Source organism: Pectinophora gossypiella, chromosome 9 (assembly GCF_024362695.1).
Source record: "Pectinophora gossypiella chromosome 9, ilPecGoss1.1, whole genome shotgun sequence".
NCBI classification, from domain to species: Eukaryota; Metazoa; Arthropoda; class Insecta; order Lepidoptera; family Gelechiidae; genus Pectinophora; species Pectinophora gossypiella.
The window spans coordinates 7,452,409-7,474,138 of NC_065412.1; the positions used below are offsets into that span (position 1 = coordinate 7,452,409).

The 21,730-nt window shown below is 36.2% G+C and overlaps 1 protein-coding gene across 4 annotated transcripts in view; it reads left to right on the plus strand.

Annotated features, from left to right (window-relative positions):
- The first annotated feature begins 1,704 nt into the window (after positions 1 to 1,704).
- The window catches only part of LOC126369539 (venom allergen 3-like), a 139,842-nt gene continuing 119,816 nt past the window's right edge, over positions 1,705 to 21,730 (plus strand). The window contains exons 1-6 of one of the 4 annotated variants that reach the window (XR_007566727.1): positions 1,705 to 1,860; positions 2,014 to 2,132; positions 5,057 to 5,138; positions 10,155 to 10,333; positions 11,791 to 11,888; positions 19,654 to 20,347. Coding sequence is in view for 2 of the 4 variants with exons in the window: in XM_050014025.1 (XP_049869982.1) it covers positions 1,803 to 1,860; positions 2,014 to 2,132; positions 5,057 to 5,138; positions 10,155 to 10,333; positions 11,791 to 11,888; positions 19,654 to 19,753 (636 nt within the window). In the remaining 2 variants the exon portion in view is untranslated. Of the gene's footprint in view, positions 1,861 to 2,013; positions 2,133 to 5,056; positions 5,139 to 10,154; positions 10,334 to 11,790; positions 11,889 to 15,016; positions 15,998 to 19,653; positions 20,635 to 21,730 lie in introns of those variants that run through there. The other 3 variants (XR_007566726.1, XM_050014025.1, XM_050014024.1) reach the window with 3 other exon arrangements.

A 21,730-nucleotide genomic window follows, 5' to 3' on the forward strand; every position in this document is an offset into this window, starting at 1 on the left:
TACTACTATTCATTCATCCATAGGGACTTTCTTGGCTATTTTCCTCAAAAAATAGATGGCGCTGTAAAGATTTTCCTTCGTTTAATGTTCTTATTACATGGATAACAGACAAATTCATCTTTCACCCATTATTATTCTGATCAAAATAAAGAGAAGCAATATAGGTAGCAACAAAATTCTATACATACTGTGAACCAAATATCAAGTAACAATTATTTTTATACATGCTTCTACACTGTATTTTTGAGTAATGCCCGAGTTATGAGAAACCCCCTGAACAACCCTGACACCAGGGTTGATGAGGCTGGTATTCCACCTCACAACCCACACGATAAGAAGAAGAATGAGAAAAGAGGTAATTATCACGTTAAATTTTTCTTTCACGCCATCTTTTGTTATTTTTGGGGAATGTAGCCAAAAAAGAAAAGAGATTTGTAGGAAAGTCCTCTATTGAAAAATAATCAGTTCACAGCGTCTGTTACTCATTTAAACAACAACACTGAAAGGGTGGTCGTTCTTTATGTCATAAATGTAACGTAACTATGTATTGATGAGACAGTACGATAGTTATTCATCATGCCCTGGATGGATACTGTAGAAACTATTAATAACATTTGCCTGCGTTACACCGTACAGACAAAATGGGCGTACGTTTTGGAACTGGTCTATCAATCCCTTGACTTAGGTCAATCATAAAATGCAAGTCTTCGTCTTTTCCATGTTATTATAATTATATCCTTTATCGTGCATAACTGATGGTGATTCACGATTGCATGACTACTGTCAAATCCCTTCAAGCTTTGCCGTACGCAATAAAGTATCTATTGTAAATGATTGATTGAATTTTCGTTACTTATTTATAAAATTATCTCTTTATTAGTCTGCGGTTAATCGACACATTAACCCTGTCTGACCACAAAATGTATAAGAAACTTAAAGTGAAAGGACTGAATATAAAGAAATAAATAATTTGGGAGTAAAAGATAGGAAAACAATACATGCTTTCTGTAGGTACACTAAGCCGGGAATGGCGGCTCGGGTGCGGGATATTGTATGAATCAATCTGACTTGATTATAATTAATTCTCGCTTATCCCTCTTTCATCGACTCTGTGTTTGATGCACACATAAACGCTTAAATGCAATTTATTTAGGGATTTATCCTTATGTTGGTATTTACTAATTAATTACCTACGTATAATATGTTAGAGCTCTGTTTAGGAAAAGTAATAAGTATCCTGAATGTATAATCTATTCTCTATCAGTACCGAAATAGACTCCTGTTTTAGGTATTATGATAGGTACAGTACTAAACTGGGCCATTACAATAGGTTGTACTTGAAAACGGTACTTAGGTACCTACTTGTCTTTAGTATTTTGATAACTTTTATTATAAATAGGAACCTAGTATTATAATAGTGCGATTAATATTAAGAAAACGGAAGTTTGTTAAGGAATAATTTTATGTGCTACTTAGCCGTTGATGTCGTTACATTAGATTTAAATTAACTAGTTCATTAAGGAGTCATTTGGAAGTTCTCGAAATGTAAAAATGGGGTATTTGTGACATAAAATTATTATTTATTTGGCGTGAGTGGTAACCCTATAGTGACAGCTTTTGGGTACCTATTCTGTCCGTTACTCATTCCTCATTCATCGACATGCGTGTCGTATGACGATGATATCGACGATTTTTGCTTTTACCTTCTTGGTGTTCGTATATAACGTAAACAGTGCGATCCAAACACGCCTCAGTCTACGTTCCGCTTCGTACAGAGCCAGTTTATCGTGCTCACTGTAACAATGGCTCTATTTCGCGCTATAATTATTTTGGTCTGCTTAGGCTTAATAGAGGCTAAATGTTAGTAATATCCTTATTGATAAATACCTCATTTCTTTTATAAAAAAATGTAATTTATGCAGAATTATTCACCTGATTTTTTTTTTATTTATAATCTATGTAAATTAATTTCCCGTGGATATATTTGTTGAGTGAATGTTGGTTTGGTTTCAGTGTTGAAGTTAACATGTAAGGAGATTCATCAGTTTGTCGACGGTCACAACTCGCGGCGACTGCAGGTGGCTAAGGGGGAGTTGAAGGACCAGCCCGCGGCCTCAGAAATGAAGTCAGTGGTGAGTGGATAAAAAAAGAAATTATTTTTTAAACCTTACAGACGTCGACATGGTGTGAACTTGGAGGATTATCGAAAAGATAGACAAGAGTTCGTGTAAAATCAGAACTTCATAGTTTCTGCTTAGGTACTCCAGTGGGAAAGACGTGATGTGAGTAGAAGGAGAAGAAGATGCCATTTCCCAGCAGTGGGATCAGATTGGGTAGATAGTTCAGCAGTTACTTTCTCACTTATTCATGGTTAATACTGTATATAATATAGTTCTCCTTGTCGTATCCGACAACGGCGACCTCAGTCTCTTCTCTCGTGCGCTCGAATTTGACTGGCAAAGCCAAACTTTGTTCTGAAAACCCGGTCACATTGGGGGCAGAATAGCTGTCCTCCGAGTTGAAAGTGTAGCTATAGGTTATGGTTAATACTACGCTCGTACCGATTTGACTAGAGCTGCAGGTTCCAATCCCGCCTGAGGCAGTTTATTTTTCGATCTTTTGTCATAAAAGTGAGTTTAGCGTAAGTAATAGACATTCATTCAAAGTAATATCGGCATTACTTTTGAAATCAAAACATCAACCGACTAACATACATACATAAACTAACGCCTATTCCCCACCGTGGTAAGCAGAGACTATGGAATTTCATTTGCTTCGATCCTGACACACTTCTCTTGCTTCCTCCACATTCATCAATCGTTTTGTACACGCTCGGTCAGAGTAGATCGCACTGAACTTTTACTAAGGGCATCTCCAATTTGGAAAAAGAATGGGACGGGTAATCGACAGGCATAAAATTTATGGAATACACGTCAATTTTAAGCAGAAATCTAAAACAACCGTCTAAAAATTTTACATCGGCCAATTACCCGACAGAATTAAGTAGACAGCACGTCAAATGGATTACATACCAGCGAGATGCCTATTTTATTCGCACGGGTTATTCATCATCATCATCACCAGCCCATTAACGTCCCCACTGCTGGGGCACGGGCCTTCCCTATGGATGGATAGGGAGATCGGGCCTTAAACCACCACGCGGGCCCAGTGCGGATTGGTGGTTATTAACGGGACCAACGGCTTAACGTGCTTTCCGAAGCACGGAACGGGTTATTTATTAATTTTAAAATTAACTTGTTGACAATCATCCGTCTCTTAACTTTTCGGCGGATACGAAAATGACGGGTATAACTTAAAATAAAATTAGGAGGTGTCTGCAGGAATCGGGGCCACTACTAAGCTATCTAATATTCTTGTCACGGGAAAGAAAAATCTCCCATGACTCGCTCGACTAGTAGTGCCAAGCAGTAGTTCATGGGAAACAAAGGTTCGTAATCCTATTATCTTTCTTCCGCTCTACGTGTCCAAACCAACTTAACATTCCCTTCTCAATCTTAGTCACTAGGTATATCGTCATTTACACTACATCTCTCTCTTATCACACTCAACCAACCAACCAACTAAAAAGCAATCAAATTACGTAATATAACTACCTAAACGGAACCTACTGTTTTAAAATTAGGTACTTGTAGGTAGGTACCAGCTTATTAACTTTGAACACAACCCCATAATATATACTAAAACATAATATTGTTAAATAATTGAAGTGTAATGGCGAATACAATCGACAAAAGTAGTATGTAGGATGTAGGTATAGTTACCAAGTAAAAGCATACCTACTTATAAAAAATATATAATTGTATGGGCCTTAAGTTCTGAAGCATAACTACACTATTTTATTTCTTCTTCATTCGTACATATTAGCTGACATATAAAAATATATTGATATAAATATAACACATATATATTATAATATATTTATTTACGTTTGGTGTTTTTATATTTTATATTGATTGTCTTATATCCATAGCTCTATAGTTACTTCTACCAACGAAATACCGCTCTTTTATGAAACTAAAACCTTCCATTTTTATATAGATACACCTACAGTTTCGCCTTATATTGTTATCCTTTATATTAACCTCCTTGATTTTCATGCTATGCAGTGGTATTTTAAACGACGGTGTTCTAAATTTTTATGGTTGCACCGCGAGAAATTCGCAAAATGCATAAATTCGTTTTATTTCCTTTCTTTTTTTTAAAACTTCTACTTTTTTACCTTTTAGGTATAACCAGTCGTCAAGAGTTCTTATTTCTTGTGTTGTCCTACCTACTTGAGTATCAGTACGCTATACTTTGATCAGTAATCACCTATTGTATGGACTGTTTTTTAATTTGTTTTAAGGCCTTTATAATGTCTTGACCAATAACAAACTTGTTTATTTAACTTGCTTTTTCACTGAGTTCACAAAGGCAAAGTAAAATCACGGAATATCTTTTTTTACACTATAATTAAGTAGGTAGTAAAACAGTGTTTACTAGGCAATAGTAATGTCCCACAACATCGCTTGACGTAGCTAAAACTTATAAAGATTCTATACCTACCGGTTGCCATACAACCATGAAGTTGAAGTTCTATAGGTACCTAAAAACCTTGTACCGGGTGAGAGCCTTCAGCGCTCCACATTTGTCCGGCCAAGTAGTTAATGCCATCTGCCGCAAATCTACAATAAGTCACGTCAAAAAAAAATCTATACCTAAATTATTTTACCTTCGAGTTACGTACCTAACCTATCTAACTGTATGAGCTTGTAGAAAAGTCTGTCTTTTTTACAAGCTCATAATAGACTCGCCTATGCGCGGGCGCCGCCATTAGTACGCCGGGTGACTTTCAGGGATGTGTTCATCATGAAAAACAATTCATCATTAATTTAAGAGCGACGCTCTTGTCGGTGTAGCATTCTCCATGCTACTTTTTTTTATTTTCTCCATGCTATTTTTCCCTAAAAAAGTAGCATGGAAAATGCTACACCGACAAGAGCGTGGCTCTTAAATTTACGATGATGATGACCTATAATTAACTGTTTCTATCCAGGTGTGGGATAAAGAATTAGCAACAAAGGCAGCCAGGTGGGCTTCACGCAACAAGTTTGAACATAACCCAGACAAAACAATCCGTAAGTATTTAGCTTCTTCTATTGTGTGAGTTGTGAGTTCGTTTATCCACCGCACCAATCCTGGTTGTAGAACTATTTTATTGAGCCGCCAATAGCCGCCATAGGCCCCTAGCTCACGTAACTACGAGTATTATGTTACTTACTACGGTAAGTATTCATCTTATTTTTCGGACAGTCTAGTTATTTCAGCCTGCAATGTCCGGACTAAAGCAGGGACAGTGTCGTTAAGTGTTTTTTTTTTATAAGACGTCTCCACCTGGACTCGATCTCCGATTCGTGAGCCTCAACTCTCTACCACTGGACCACAGTGGTCGTTTAATATTCAACAATAGCTAGCTTATGTATACCTACCTACGAAGAGTCGCCTAGTCGTGACAATAGTTTAATGAAAAAAGACATTTGCTGCGATAACTTTTAAGCGATTCAATATCGACTCTAATTCGAATCGACTGTAATTTTCTGACTTGTATTTAAACAAAACAAAGTTGACAAAGTTTTCCACGAGTGGGTGCATTACTGTACACCTCTGCCTACCCCTTCGGGGATTCAGGCGTGATGCTATACTATGTAGTCAAAACTTTTTGTCAATTTTCAACAAAGTAAGTAATTCGTTGTTTTAAGGTGATGCGTTTCAGTCAGCTAGGTAACGCTGCGTCAGCAGATGGCGTTACTTCTGCAGTTTTCGTATTTTTTTCCATTTATTCGTTTAGTGTTGAGTTCTGACCCAGTGAAATGTTAGGTGGCGAAATCTTACATACATTATCTTTAAGTTAAGCTACAATTTTGAAGTATTTACTGCAGATATCATATTAAAACATTGCATCAAAACTTGGTGTCATTTCAATTTGTATACAAACACGAAGCTGTCACACACACATGCGAACTAGGTTAGCTATTAAAAGAGATGCATAATTTGAATTTTACTTCTAACTTCTAAATGGCGCATTTGGTTAAGCAGTCGCCGCCATTCTTAAGTTTCACGGTTCAAACCCAAGTGCATGTTTTAATTGTTTTTACTTTTTGTATTTTTTTTTACAATTGAATTTGGCGAACCCGTCTAATTGTTACGGAATTTTCAAAAAGTATCACTTTTACCAATAATATTATAATTATACAATAATGTACTTTGCACTAAAGTACCTTCCGTAATTTCCGTATTTTTTATTTTGTAAAATTCTAACAGGCATTAATCGCATCAGTGAACATGCGGCTAACTAAAAAACTACTGAACGGATTTTCATACAGTTTTCACCAATGAGTAGAGTGATTCATGGGCGTGCTTTAGGATATATAATTTATACAAGTATATTTTTTTTTGTATAAAATGGGTCAAAAATGATGATGAATGTCAAACATAATTATCGTTACAAATATAGCCGACTTGGAGCTTTCGGCGAAAACGCTGCCTGAGCCCATTGAGATATAACAAAACAACGTATGGTTGAATTGTTCCTTTTTTGTAGGTCTACCGAAAAGTCCACAATATGTCATAATAATTATATTGTGTATAAAGAATTGTGTATATATATTGTATGATTTTACAAATAACGATCACAGTACAGTAATAATAAGGTAGATTTTTCCTAAATTGCGTCGGTTCAAACTTTGTCGCATCGCGTTTGAAAGATGTAATAGCGCTTCAGGACGTCCCGCAAGCACGGCGCTGATGTCGCAGTATCCGCATTATAATTATTATGACTTGTCATTTAGTTCCAATAAAATCCGCGGGACTTCATACGTATGTCAGTGACAGCTGGTGATAGCATGCGGGACACTTAGCAGCTAATCGAATTCTATGTTGTTTTCGCGCCCAGTCCAGACGACTTGCAGCGCATTTCTGGACTTATATTTACGCGTGGTGTTTATTGTTAGGTTAGTTAGTTCGGGTTAGGACGTCTTTTTTTAACGAGGACGTTAAAAAAAGACGAGGCTGGGACGTATTGAAGTAGTATTTCCATATATACGCGGCCTGAAATGGGCTGTTTCAGGGACCTGAACTGGTTGCTGTCGAACTTATTATCACGTTTTCTTGATTAAAATTCATAAATAAGTCAAATAGAAAAAAGAAAAAAGATTTTCGTTAGTTTTAGATCTGTCATGATGTCTGTGATGTTTGTTTATTATACATAAGAATTTCAAAATTTATCTTATTTTTTTCCCAAAGGGCAAGGCAAAGGGAACTATGCCTATACAGCCATGTCTTGTTTTTTTCTTGATGATGATTAATGAAATGATGAAACCTAAGCCCCCACCCTCGGAACAGACTCCTACTCCGAACCCCAAACGAAGTAAGCGGCTTTTTGGCGCAAAGCGAAAATAGATAGGTACACTTTGTTTATTGAGTATTCCGATTTAATAATACTATCGGGAATGTTTTCCGACTAACTTAATGTGATCATTAACCACAAAACACCACTTCGTATTGATTATTTAGATTATTCAACGAAGAAATCAACCTTCCCGTTCCCGTTTCCACCAAAAAGTCCGCGGCAAAGAGAATATAAATAAATCTGTATGTTGGATGGAAAAACAATTAATTAAAAATGACTACTATTTAGGCCGGCAAATGCAACAACTTTTTTTTGATTTGGTTTTCCCCGAAGGGTAAGGCAAAGGGAACTATGCCCATACAGCCATTTCATTTTATGTATTGATTTTTTATTATAATATATGTCCTCTTTTAAAACACGGTACTTACCCATTATTTAAAAATGTTTAAATAATATGCGTTAAAACAAAAATATTTTTCCAATATTCCTTTTCTCAGATTGTAGTATTTTTAGTTTTTTATTTATATTTATTCTCTTCATACAAAATCTCTTTATAAATTGTCACTAACATTCTATTAAACTTGTCAAGTAGTCAAAGCCTTTAGAGAAAAAAAAAAACTATCACGCACACAAACTAACATTGACACCTCTACACGGTCAGCAAATACACTGTAATCTGCACCACTACAAATGTAGAATTGATCAAAATTGAGGGTCTGAAATATGATACTTCTCGTATTCGGACCCTAAATTTTTGTTAGTTTGCGAAAATAATACACCAAAATATTAATATTTATCGGTTTTATAACAATATTCCTCTATCCGTTTTCCTGTAGCACTGCATCAACTTTTGTATGGAAAACGGATCACCTTAAGTTTACGCGGTTATTATCATAATTAAAACACATAATAACGGGTTCTTACCACGTTTAAATGGGGATATGAGACTCCCGATATTTCGACACTGTTGCAAGTGCCATGATCACGGGATGACTGATGAGATTGGAGTGGATTTAAACGCGGTAAGAACCCGTTGTTATGTGTTTTAATTAAGTAATTCGTAATTCCTGCATTGTGTGAGTTTCTGGAAAACCGCGGGAAAAGTAGGGTATTTTGTGCGTCATGGTTCCGCACAAATGACAGGAAAAAGGAAATATGCAAGCAACAGTTGGTGGTATGGGAGGTATATTACTATACCTTATGAGTATACTGCAAAACGCCTGTCGCGTATCTCCCACTGGTTTATACGTGACCATAGTATAAGAAGACCAGGTATGCTCAATCCTATGACAAGCCGCCATTGCGAGCCATTGCTAGCCCATTGATGACATAAGTGTTATCATTCAATTGGCATCTCCAACATTCCAAGGACGTAAATTTTATTATTGAAAATTAAGTGAATTACTAATGTATTTAATTACTATTATTTGCAACATATATAAAAGTCATTAAAACTTCTTTGCTAACCTTGAAATGCTAGTTACAGTTTTGAGCATACCTGGTTTTCTTATACCATGTACGTGACAGGAGCTCGGAGGAGCTCCTCGATAGCTGCTTTAAGTCCTATGTAATAGAGGGTTAGTCTACAGCCATTAACGGAGTAAAAACCCTGGAAACACGTGATATCAATTATTTATGATCCAAACATGAATTCAAACTCATAAAATCGAACTCAGTGGTTTAGAACCCGAGCCGGCATTCGAACCCGAAAAAAATTGCAATTACATTATTACAACATAATGTCAAGTTCGAAATAATGTCATATTATAAGTACAGTCATGTACCCACTTTAGAACCCTGTCGCACTATCATATTTGACATTTAATGATACTTACTATTTAATTTGTAAAAAACGTTAATGTGACATGGTTTCAAAGTGTAGGTACCTATACATATTAGTACTCGTGACCGTACTTAAGTGTAAAAGTGTATTTCTCATTTCGTAAATCTTATCTTATCACAAAACAAAGTTACCAACCACGCGTGTTTATTCGTTCTTGATGGATTTTCATCAGGGTTTTCCTTTTCTATACCACGATTCATAGCGCCATCTTGGTACTCATAACAAAAGTACTTAGCTGCTAGTTATCCGACTACTTGCGACTCTGTCCAACCCATTACGGATTGCGGGCGTGAGTAACACCCCAATAAGAGATTACAGAGTCCCGATTGCGGTAAAAATGATGACTGGAAATTCAAATTCAAAAATATCTTTATTCAGTAGGTAACATAGTTACACTTTAAATCGTCATTTTTTGTATAACGAACGTCTTATCCACCTAACTTCTGCAGCTTCGCACAACCTATATAGCCGGGGATAAGAAGCTGCAAGAAAAACCACAGCACAGAGCCCTAGACGCTCTTAAAAAAAACTGTTATACAATTTAGTAATTTGGCTGCCTAATATCAGTTCCCATCGCAACCAAACCCCGAATTCATCTAAAAAAGCAATATTGCAATATTGACATTTGTTGGCATTGCGTATTTATTTTTATATTCGCAAATGCCAATTAGCAATATTGTTTTTTAGATGAATTGCTTCGAACTGGGGGGTTAAAATGGCCACATCGAAACAATTCATCTAAGAAAGCAATATTGCTATTTGACATTTGTTTGCATTGCGCACTTACTTTTATATGCGCAAATGTCAAATTGCAATATTGCTTTCTTAGATGAATTGCTTCAATGTGGCCATTTTAACCCCCCTGGTGTAAGTTTATGTGTGTGACGTGACATATCGTTGCAGCTTCGGGTAGGTTCAAGACGGGTGAGAATCTGTACTTGTTCTCGACGACCGGCAAGGGCTACGTGTTCAATCCGAACCCCAGCATGGTCAATTGGTTCGAGGAGCACCACCAGTGGACCTACAATGATCTGAAGACCAGTGACTTCAGGACTCCTATGCCTATTGGACACTATACTCAGGTAAGCTCTTGGTAATCTAATAAGGGAATACGGACATCACTATGCTCTTAAATTCATACAAAATCATTGCACTGGCATTTGTAATATGTATTTTCGAATTTATTTTATACAGAGTGTTAGTAACATCGTAACGAAAACTTTGAGGGATGATTCGGAGTTGATATCAAGTGGAATTTTCCGTCGTGAAAGTTTAGATCTGAAAATAATTAAAAAAAAACTAAAATTTTCATGAATTTTCCGATAGGATATCAACTCAGAATCAAGGTGCGAATCATCCCCCTCAGTATCCGTTACGGTGTCACTAACACACTGTATTTTATCTATTTATTGATTTCATCTTCCACAGACCAAAATATTATCATTACAGGCATATCTCCCAACACAATAATATTCAAATGTCAATAAACAAAAACAGAAACTAGTTTATGTCAATTTAAGAATAAAAATAACATTCATAGCCCTTAACTTAAAATTTAAAGGAAAAGTTAAGTTATTTTTTGTTGTTCAAACCGCTGGGCAAAGTTGAATGAAAATTGGCATAAAGATAGATGGAAATACAGAGACGGACACAGGGTACTTTCCAACGATGTACCTTTTTAGAGTACGTACCTGAGGCGGACTCAAAGTCAAAGATATAATCACGTAGACGAAGTCGCGGACGGAAACCTAGTAGAATATAATGTTCCACTTTTCTCACCGCACAGTACAGTATAATAATTATCTTCGAATGCAATAAAATATGTACTTAATTACCTATGTTAATTTCTCCTCAATAAAATAAAATTTAACAAACAAAATTAGTTTTTACACTAAATAGACATAAAAATGGTGTTAGCAATACCACATAATTTAATTAATTATACCATTATTAATATTTAATATAAATTCATAACAGAACACGATTATGCAAATATAATTCATGTTGTTTGTTTTTAATATAATTTTATGATATTTTTATGGAAAACAAACAATTTTTATAACCTAATCTGACTTATTTTCCATAAAATGTTTTGACCGACATTAGTACCTACCTATTGGTTTCGAATTCCGAAGGCTTTCTTTAATTAGATTTTTATTAGATTGGTAGTTTTAAAATTGTATTTGTCTGTACCAATGATGTGCCATTCCGGGAAATATTCCCAAAGTGGCAATGTTCTCGTTCTTCTTCTTTGCGAGTCGATGGCGATCGAAACAAATTTTTTGCTGACCAATAATTGGCCACGCTTACGGCATTGTCAGTGGCTTCGTACAGGTCTTAACAGTAACGCCACTCAGTGGCCGCCACTGGTTGCTTTTCTTTTTCAAATTGTTATTTCTAGTACTCAGATTTTATCTGCCTAAATGTTATTATTTACATAATTTTTACGTAAAATTTGCGCCTTCTTACTGCCGCGTACGTTCCCAAAGTGGGTACATCGGGGTTTTTGAGGAGGGTTTATAACTCTACTTGGTTGCAGATGGTGTGGTCTAACTCTACATACATCGGCTGCGGGGTGTCTGAGTTCCAGCAGAGCAATTGGATCAAGTACCTCGTCGTCTGTAACTATGGACCTGCGTAAGTACTTAAAGAATTAATGTATGAACACTTTATTGCACACACATTTACATAATATTCGCAAAGAAAAAAAGTGAGGAAAGTAGCCTTTATCGGTAAAATCGATTACTTTGTTTTATGCACAAATACTAAACGTAACAGCCAAGGTTTGTCTTTTGTCGCCTGGCCCTGTCTATCTCGATACGTAATTAAAATTTTGAATGTATAAATTAATAATTTATTTTATGAAAAAAATTAGTCTTTCTGACATTGCTTTAATCGTTTGTAGGGAGACGTATGTGTCTAAATCATGATGATATTTTATTTCGAATACTATAAGGGACTTTCCAGGCTACGTTCACCAAAAACAATACAGATGGCGTTGTACAGCTTTAACGTGATAAAAAATTACCTATTTTCACATTAATCGGATACATAATTATTCTAAAATACAATAAAGCATATATAAAAATAACTGTTGCTTGATATTTGGATCACATTATGTTGCTACATATATTGCTTCTGTTTATTGTGATCAGAATAATAATGGGTGAAAGATGTAATTGTGCCTGGGTGTAATAAAAAGCGTCATAATTTATACCCGTATATCCATGAAATTAGAAGGTTAAACGGAGAAAAATCTGTACAGCGCCATCTATATTGTTTTTGAGGAACGTAACTGGAACGTCTCTCATTACGCACCTACGCTGATTTATGAATTACCATACCTATTGTATGCATAAGATTGTTTATAGGTACAATTGTAACTATGTAGTTATCATATCACTTGCTTGCGCTCTGCGATACGTAGCCGAGACACAAACTGCATAAAATGTTTGTTTACCTATTGCTTACCCACAAGTTTTTGTTACCTACTTATCTATGTATAATGTAAGACGGACATCGTAGATACCTAGCATCGACACAAACCATGGTTTACCGATGCTAGTTAGCATAATCACTGTGTGTACTAAATTTTTGAAATAAATAAATAAAATAAAATAATTGGATTAATTACTGAATAATGATGTGAGAGGAAATATTACAAACACATCTACCAAAATCACAATGCTTAAACTTGTATCTTAATGTTTTCCGCATTCGTTATTATTGTTAATCGTCAAATGATTTCCGTCTATTTCGAGATCTGTAGTCAATTTAAACGTAATAATTACACGTTTCCAAGAATAGGCAGTTTATACATAGTTACTACTTGGGTATAAACAAAACAACATCTAATAGGCATGAGTGTAACAGCGGTGATTTACCTATAATAACATCACTAATAAAAATATTTTACGGAGCCGGGAAAGTGGAATAAGCTACCCAGACGAGAGATTTTGTATGCACGATTTGATCTCTAAACGTAGGCACTAGGTAACTAGATACAACAACATGTCGAATTTTCCTAAAGAAAAAATATAACAACATAATAGGTATAAGCCCACGACTATTTAGGTATCTCAATGTGGTAGTCAAAGGTACATTCATCGCAAGACTCATTCTCCCTAGCATTATTCCGTTTTATACAGGGTCCGCTTACCTGACCTGAAGATTTGACAGGTCGGGTATTTTACAGAAGCGACCAAACAAAAAGAAGAAATAATACTTCCTTATTTTCTTTCTGTGCCTGCCTATGCAAGTAACGGTGATAAATACAATACCTTGTTGTCATAAACAGTTATGTGTATGAAGTGGTAAATAGATGTATTTGGTTAACGATGATGTCGCATTGTTAATAGACATATGTGTGAACTACAGTCATGAGCAATATAATGTACCCACTTTAGGACTCTGTCGCACTAACATGTTTGACATTTAGTGAGACTTACAGTTCAATTTGTCAAAAAAGTTAATGTGACATGGTACCAAAGTGTATACATATTAATGCTCGTGACAGTACATACTTAACGGTACGTGCGCTTTGTAGCACTAGATATAGAAGAGATAGTTGCACAAAGTAAAGAGAGATACGTGGTTTATCACTGGGATAATAAGTTGCTATGAATTTTACGATATAGTGATCTTTTGTATCCTGGCGTTCTACACTCGTGTTGTTTGACACGTGATTTCTGAGTACCCTTTTTAACGTAGCATTATTCGAATGACAATTGGACAAATAGAAGAAAGAAAGAAAGTATTTATTATTAGAGGACGCCACATGAACAATACAAACACAGTAGGGAAAAAAAACTTACACAAAATCACAAATACAGTACAAACGCCTAGTAAAAGCATAGTAAGTAGAGCTACTGAAGCGTCTCTTAATAATAAGTACTTTTCTTTCTATCCTAGTGCGAAAAGTATACAGATACAGCTTAGTACGAAGAGTAAATAATCATATATCACGTCAATCATGCTATGTTAAATAGAATACAGCGAAGTACCTAGATTATTCTAGCGGGTTATTCAGGGTTGTTAGCGGGTTGTTAGTGACATCGTAACGAATACTGAGGGGGATGACTCAGACCATGATTCTAAATTAATAAATATCAAGTGGAATTTTCCGACGTAAAATTCATGAAAATTTTAGTGTTTTTTTTTAATTATATTTTGTTCCATACTTTTGCGACGGAAAATTCAACTTGATATAACTCAGAATTATGCCCTGAATCATCCCTCAAAGTTTTCGTCACGACGTCACTTACACCCCGTACAAGCACATAGAAGTAGCTATACAAGTAGATAGGGTGTTAGTGACATCGTAACGAATACTGAGGGGGATGATTCAGACCATGATTCTATATACTTATATAGTTGATATCAAGTTGAATTTTCCGTCGTAAATTTCATGAAAATTATAGTGTTTTTTCAAATTATTCTCCATTCCATACTTTTGCAACTTTATCAACTCAGAATCATGGCCTGAATCAACCCTCGTTTCCGTTACGATCTGACTAACGCCATGTAGGTATATAGCGATTGTAGAAATAGAAACGCTTCCGAGCGTTTATCTCTTGAGTAGGCAAGGTAGTGGGACTCTTTTGCACATTTGCCAGTTACTTATTTCTACACACGTAGAATGAGGAGCAGGCATTGGCGTACCAACCAATGGGTCAATGATCCAAACATGAATTCAAACTCATAACGTCTTGAATACATTGGTATCACGGATTTCCCATTAAAATGGTTGTCTTTTCCAATTTCAGGGGCAATATCATAGGTCACACGCCGTATCCAGCGGGCAGAGGCACGGGGCAATTGACTTGCGGCGCTAAGAACTGTAACCGACCTTATGGAGGGTGCTAACGATACCTCGAGTTATTCTCAAGTGATATATTTATTATACAGTTTGTTCGTAATAAAAATGACGGTGTGGATCTCAGATGAATTTTTTCGCAGTTTAGACTTGAAGTCCATTCGCAGGTAATTTACATTTACACGCTTCATTTTCTGTAATATGTAGATTACGTAAGCATGAGCGGAGCTGGAGCGGGGGGGATTCATTACCTTCCCCTGGGCGGCAGGTTGGGTCATGTGAAGCCACTTCAATTTTATCTAACTCTCTATGGAGATATGTTGTCTGCGACCTGTTGATCCCCCCCTCCAGAATACAGAACTTTATTAATAACATATCGTTACAAGTCAAATACAAAAAGATATACAGTGTCAATAGGCAAAAACCCCGATATACCAAGGGTATCTACACCCCCCGTGACATAAAAGTTGGATCCGCTGCTGATCGTAAGAGAACCAACCAGAGTATTTTGACAGCCATCATCCACACCGTTGTTTACGAAATAAGTATTATATTAGATACTAGAATTTTAAAATTCTGTTTAACCAAAGCAAAGTTTATTTATTACTATATCAATAGATAGCTACATATCAGATAATTATTATGTAAGTACTTAATTATTTTAGGCGTCTTATCTCTACCCAAAAATAACGAAACTTTGTAAAATGTAAGAATATTCGTTTTTCTCCCAGTCCGTAAATAGTTCTAAAATTGTTGTAGTTAGTTGTAGTTACACTTCACATTACTTATATAAAACATAAAAATAATGACATGGCAAACACTTTCTATAAGTTTTGTGTGTTAATTGGTAGTAAGTACAAGTGAAGTAAATACATTTTGTTGTGTAAAATAGATGACAAAAATTAATAAAAGAACTGATAATATATTATTATACGTTTGTTTTTTTTTTTTGTAATGAATTTGCATTACGCCTATGTATACACATCAACATCTGTTCAAAGACAAAATATGGCTGAAGACAGAACACGCTTACCTTTCTTGGGCGATTCTTCAAGATGAAATTGTTTATCAGTTTTCCACGCTCCTATGGCTAACACTCGGACGTTGAAGAGCCCTAACATAATTGGCGCATAGAGCTATACCACACCCCGAACACTTTATACAAAACACCTCCTTTTTAACGGATACAAGCGCATCTGTATGTGACGTCTGACGCCGATACGATTGAAGACTAAATTAAGACCGAGAGGGGGTGAGGTAAACCTAGCTCAGCCACTGGTGGGGGCGGAGAGTTGCATCCATCTTGCCTTCTGACCGCTTGCACATCCCGATATGGATTACGGCTGCGAATTTATGACGTATATGGAGACTTTACATGCGACGGACACTTACAAGGCTCGTAATGTCGTGAAAGCAGCTGGCATGTGGGCGAACCACACCATTTCGTGCCGGTACCGACCTATATTTCCACAACGCTCCCCACTAGGTCTCACTTGTAAATGGCCGTAAACCGTTACGGAGTAAGGGAACGCGCGCAGACTGTCTGTCTCGCTCACACTTACGCAGTAAGGCGGTGGATCCGAATGTCTAGTCTAGGGTGTGTTTAAGCATACATTTAGATGTTTTTCGAATCTAGCGTCTAATTCGAACTAATTGGGTAGTTTCCTAGGTCAAAGATAAATTATAAAGGTGACAAAAAATGTTTTCTTTTTTCTATTTAATTTAAATATGAATTTTAAGTGCGATATTTTGTCACGTTTTTCTATGACGTCACAGGTTGCCTTTTCATACAAATTCCATGGTAATTTCGTGTTCAGACATTTAGTAAAAAGTAACTGATTTGGTGTGCGTCAAGCTAGCGGCCTCAAAAAAAAAATGGGCACGAAAAAATAATTTGACCATACCAAAAAATAGTACTCTTATTGAAAAAAATAGTACCTGTTGTAAAAAAATTAGTACCATCACGGTTCTGGATTTATAGCCATGTTTTATTGCACTTGCTAGCTTGACGGTGAGCGAAATTTGGCGAGAGTTAACGACAAGGTCTTTCGCTATGATTTAAACGCCAAAAAATAGTACCGAAATAGTACTCACCCCCTGCAAAATACCGAAATGAGTACTTCAAGGGTTCCAAAGTTATAAAGGCAGTTCTTTGATCCCGCTAGCTTGACGTTTTGAAAATACCTATTATCTAGGGAACGCTTGCATACTTCAGTTTGTAACTAATGTCAATAAACTCGTATGAAATAGTACTCCCTACCATTATAATTTGGACTTGATTCTCTTTGTAGAAATGTGTCAAAAAGTCATTATAACCTATGTCATACATTTATCAAGACAGGTACAGTCTCGAACAAAATTATTACACATGCTCAAGAAGAATGTTGTCAGATTTTAGTATTTTTTCCCCATTTTTGGGTATAAATTGGTGAAGTGCCAGGGTTGTCAGATGAAAGTAATATCATTGTTGAAACTCTTTGAGTTATTCTACAAATACTGCAAATTGTTTATTAACAAACACTTCGATCCGTAACAAATTGAACATGAAGGTATAAATTATAAAATAAAACAGCAGATTAAAAATGTATTATGATGTATTAAAATCACAGATTGTTTTCAATAAGAACTAGACCCATGCAGCCATTTTTTATTAAAATTATTGCATATGGGTGTATGCAATAGCAATTTTTTGTAATAGCAACACTCTGAAGTACAAAGAAATGGTAGGGTAGACCTCCAAAATGGCAATACTGGCGATGGCAATACTTACGAATAAATTGTGAGGTTATATAATTGTCTACGTGACTGTATCAACAACAAATGTATGGCATAGGTTATGATGCTTTTTTAACATATTTCTACAAAGAGAATCGGATCAAAATTTTGATGGTAGGAAGTACTATTTCATACGAGTTTATTGACATTAGTTACATACTGAAGTATGCAAGCGTTCCCCAGATAATAGGTATTTTCAAAACGTCAAGCTAGCGGGATCAAAGAACTGCCTTTATAACTTTGGAACCGTTGAAGTACTCATTTCGGTATTTTGCAGGGGGTGAGTACTATTTCGGTACTATTTTTTGGTGTTTAAATCATAGCGAAAGACCTTGTCGTTAACTCTCGCCAAATTTCGCTCACCGTCAAGCTAGCAAGTGCAATAAAACATGGCTATAAATCCAGAACCGTGATGGTACTAATTTTTTTACAACAGGTACTATTTTTTTCAATAAGAGTACTATTTTTTGGTATGGTCAAATTATTTTTTCGTGCCCATTTTTATTTTGAGGCCGCTAGCTTGACGCACACCCAAAGTGTATACATATTAATGCTCGTGACAGTACATACTTAACGGTACGTGCGCTTTGTAGCACTAGATATAGAAGAGATAGTTGCACAAAGTAAAGAGAGATACGTGGTTTATCACTGGGATAATAAGTTGCTATGAATTTTACGATATAGTGATCTTTTGTATCCTGGCGTTCTACACTCGTGTTGTTTGACACGTGATTTCTGAGTACCCTTTTTAACGTAGCATTATTCGAATGACAATTGGACAAATAGAAGAAAGAAAGAAAGTATTTATTATTAGAGGACGCCACATGAACAATACAAACACAGTAGGGAAAAAAAACTTACACAAAATCACAAATACAGTACAAACGCCTAGTAAAAGCATAGTAAGTAGAGCTACTGAAGCGTCTCTTAATAATAAGTACTTTTCTTTCTATCCTAGTGCGAAAAGTATACAGATACAGCTTAGTACGAAGAGTAAATAATCATATATCACGTCAATCATGCTATGTTAAATAGAATACAGCGAAGTACCTAGATTATTCTAGCGGGTTATTCAGGGTTGTTAGCGGGTTGTTAGTGACATCGTAACGAATACTGAGGGGGATGACTCAGACCATGATTCTAAATTAATAAATATCAAGTGGAATTTTCCGACGTAAAATTCATGAAAATTTTAGTGTTTTTTTTTAATTATATTTTGTTCCATACTTTTGCGACGGAAAATTCAACTTGATATAACTCAGAATTATGCCCTGAATCATCCCTCAAAGTTTTCGTCACGACGTCACTTACACCCCGTACAAGCACATAGAAGTAGCTATACAAGTAGATAGGGTGTTAGTGACATCGTAACGAATACTGAGGGGGATGATTCAGACCATGATTCTATATACTTATATAGTTGATATCAAGTTGAATTTTCCGTCGTAAATTTCATGAAAATTATAGTGTTTTTTCAAATTATTCTCCATTCCATACTTTTGCAACTTTATCAACTCAGAATCATGGCCTGAATCAACCCTCGTTTCCGTTACGATCTGACTAACGCCATGTAGGTATATAGCGATTGTAGAAATAGAAACGCTTCCGAGCGTTTATCTCTTGAGTAGGCAAGGTAGTGGGACTCTTTTGCACATTTGCCAGTTACTTATTTCTACACACGTAGAATGAGGAGCAGGCATTGGCGTACCAACCAATGGGTCAATGATCCAAACATGAATTCAAACTCATAACGTCTTGAATACATTGGTATCACGGATTTCCCATTAAAATGGTTGTCTTTTCCAATTTCAGGGGCAATATCATAGGTCACACGCCGTATCCAGCGGGCAGAGGCACGGGGCAATTGACTTGCGGCGCTAAGAACTGTAACCGACCTTATGGAGGGTGCTAACGATACCTCGAGTTATTCTCAAGTGATATATTTATTATACAGTTTGTTCGTAATAAAAATGACGGTGTGGATCTCAGATGAATTTTTTCGCAGTTTAGACTTGAAGTCCATTCGCAGGTAATTTACATTTACACGCTTCATTTTCTGTAATATGTAGATTACGTAAGCATGAGCGGAGCTGGAGCGGGGGGGATTCATTACCTTCCCCTGGGCGGCAGGTTGGGTCATGTGAAGCCACTTCAATTTTATCTAACTCTCTATGGAGATATGTTGTCTGCGACCTGTTGATCCCCCCCTCCAGAATACAGAACTTTATTAATAACATATCGTTACAAGTCAAATACAAAAAGATATACAGTGTCAATAGGCAAAAACCCCGATATACCAAGGGTATCTACACCCCCCGTGACATAAAAGTTGGATCCGCTGCTGATCGTAAGAGAACCAACCAGAGTATTTTGACAGCCATCATCCACACCGTTGTTTACGAAATAAGTATTATATTAGATACTAGAATTTTAAAATTCTGTTTAACCAAAGCAAAGTTTATTTATTACTATATCAATAGATAGCTACATATCAGATAATTATTATGTAAGTACTTAATTATTTTAGGCGTCTTATCTCTACCCAAAAATAACGAAACTTTGTAAAATGTACGAATATTCGTTTTTCTCCCAGTCCGTAAATAGTTCTAAAATTGTTGTAGTTAGTTGTAGTTACACTTCACATTACTTATATAAAACATAAAAATAATGACATGGCAAACACTTTCTATAAGTTTTGTGTGTTAATTGGTAGTAAGTACAAGTGAAGTAAATACATTTTGTTGTGTAAAATAGATGACAAAAATTAATAAAAGAACTGATAATATATTATTATACGTTTGTTTTTTTTTTTGTAATGAATTTGCATTACGCCTATGTATACACATCAACATCTGTTCAAAGACAAAATATGGCTGAAGACAGAACACGCTTACCTTTCTTGGGCGATTCTTCAAGATGAAATTGTTTATCAGTTTTCCACGCTCCTATGGCTAACACTCGGACGTTGAAGAGCCCTAACATAATTGGCGCATAGAGCTATACCACACCCCGAACACTTTATACAAAACACCTCCTTTTTAACGGATACAAGCGCATCTGTATGTGACGTCTGACGCCGATACGATTGAAGACTAAATTAAGACCGAGAGGGGGTGAGGTAAACCTAGCTCAGCCACTGGTGGGGGCGGAGAGTTGCATCCATCTTGCCTTCTGACCGCTTGCACATCCCGATATGGATTACGGCTGCGAATTTATGACGTATATGGAGACTTTACATGCGACGGACACTTACAAGGCTCGTAATGTCGTGAAAGCAGCTGGCATGTGGGCGAACCACACCATTTCGTGCCGGTACCGACCTATATTTCCACAACGCTCCCCACTAGGTCTCACTTGTAAATGGCCGTAAACCGTTACGGAGTAAGGGAACGCGCGCAGACTGTCTGTCTCGCTCACACTTACGCAGTAAGGCGGTGGATCCGAATGTCTAGTCTAGGGTGTGTTTAAGCATACATTTAGATGTTTTTCGAATCTAGCGTCTAATTCGAACTAATTGGGTAGTTTCCTAGGTCAAAGATAAATTATAAAGGTGACAAAAAATGTTTTCTTTTTTCTATTTAATTTAAATATGAATTTTAAGTGCGATATTTTGTCACGTTTTTCTATGACGTCACAGGTTGCCTTTTCATACAAATTCCATGGTAATTTCGTGTTCAGACATTTAGTAAAAAGTAACTGATTTGGTGTGCGTCAAGCTAGCGGCCTCAAAAAAAAAATGGGCACGAAAAAATAATTTGACCATACCAAAAAATAGTACTCTTATTGAAAAAAATAGTACCTGTTGTAAAAAAATTAGTACCATCACGGTTCTGGATTTATAGCCATGTTTTATTGCACTTGCTAGCTTGACGGTGAGCGAAATTTGGCG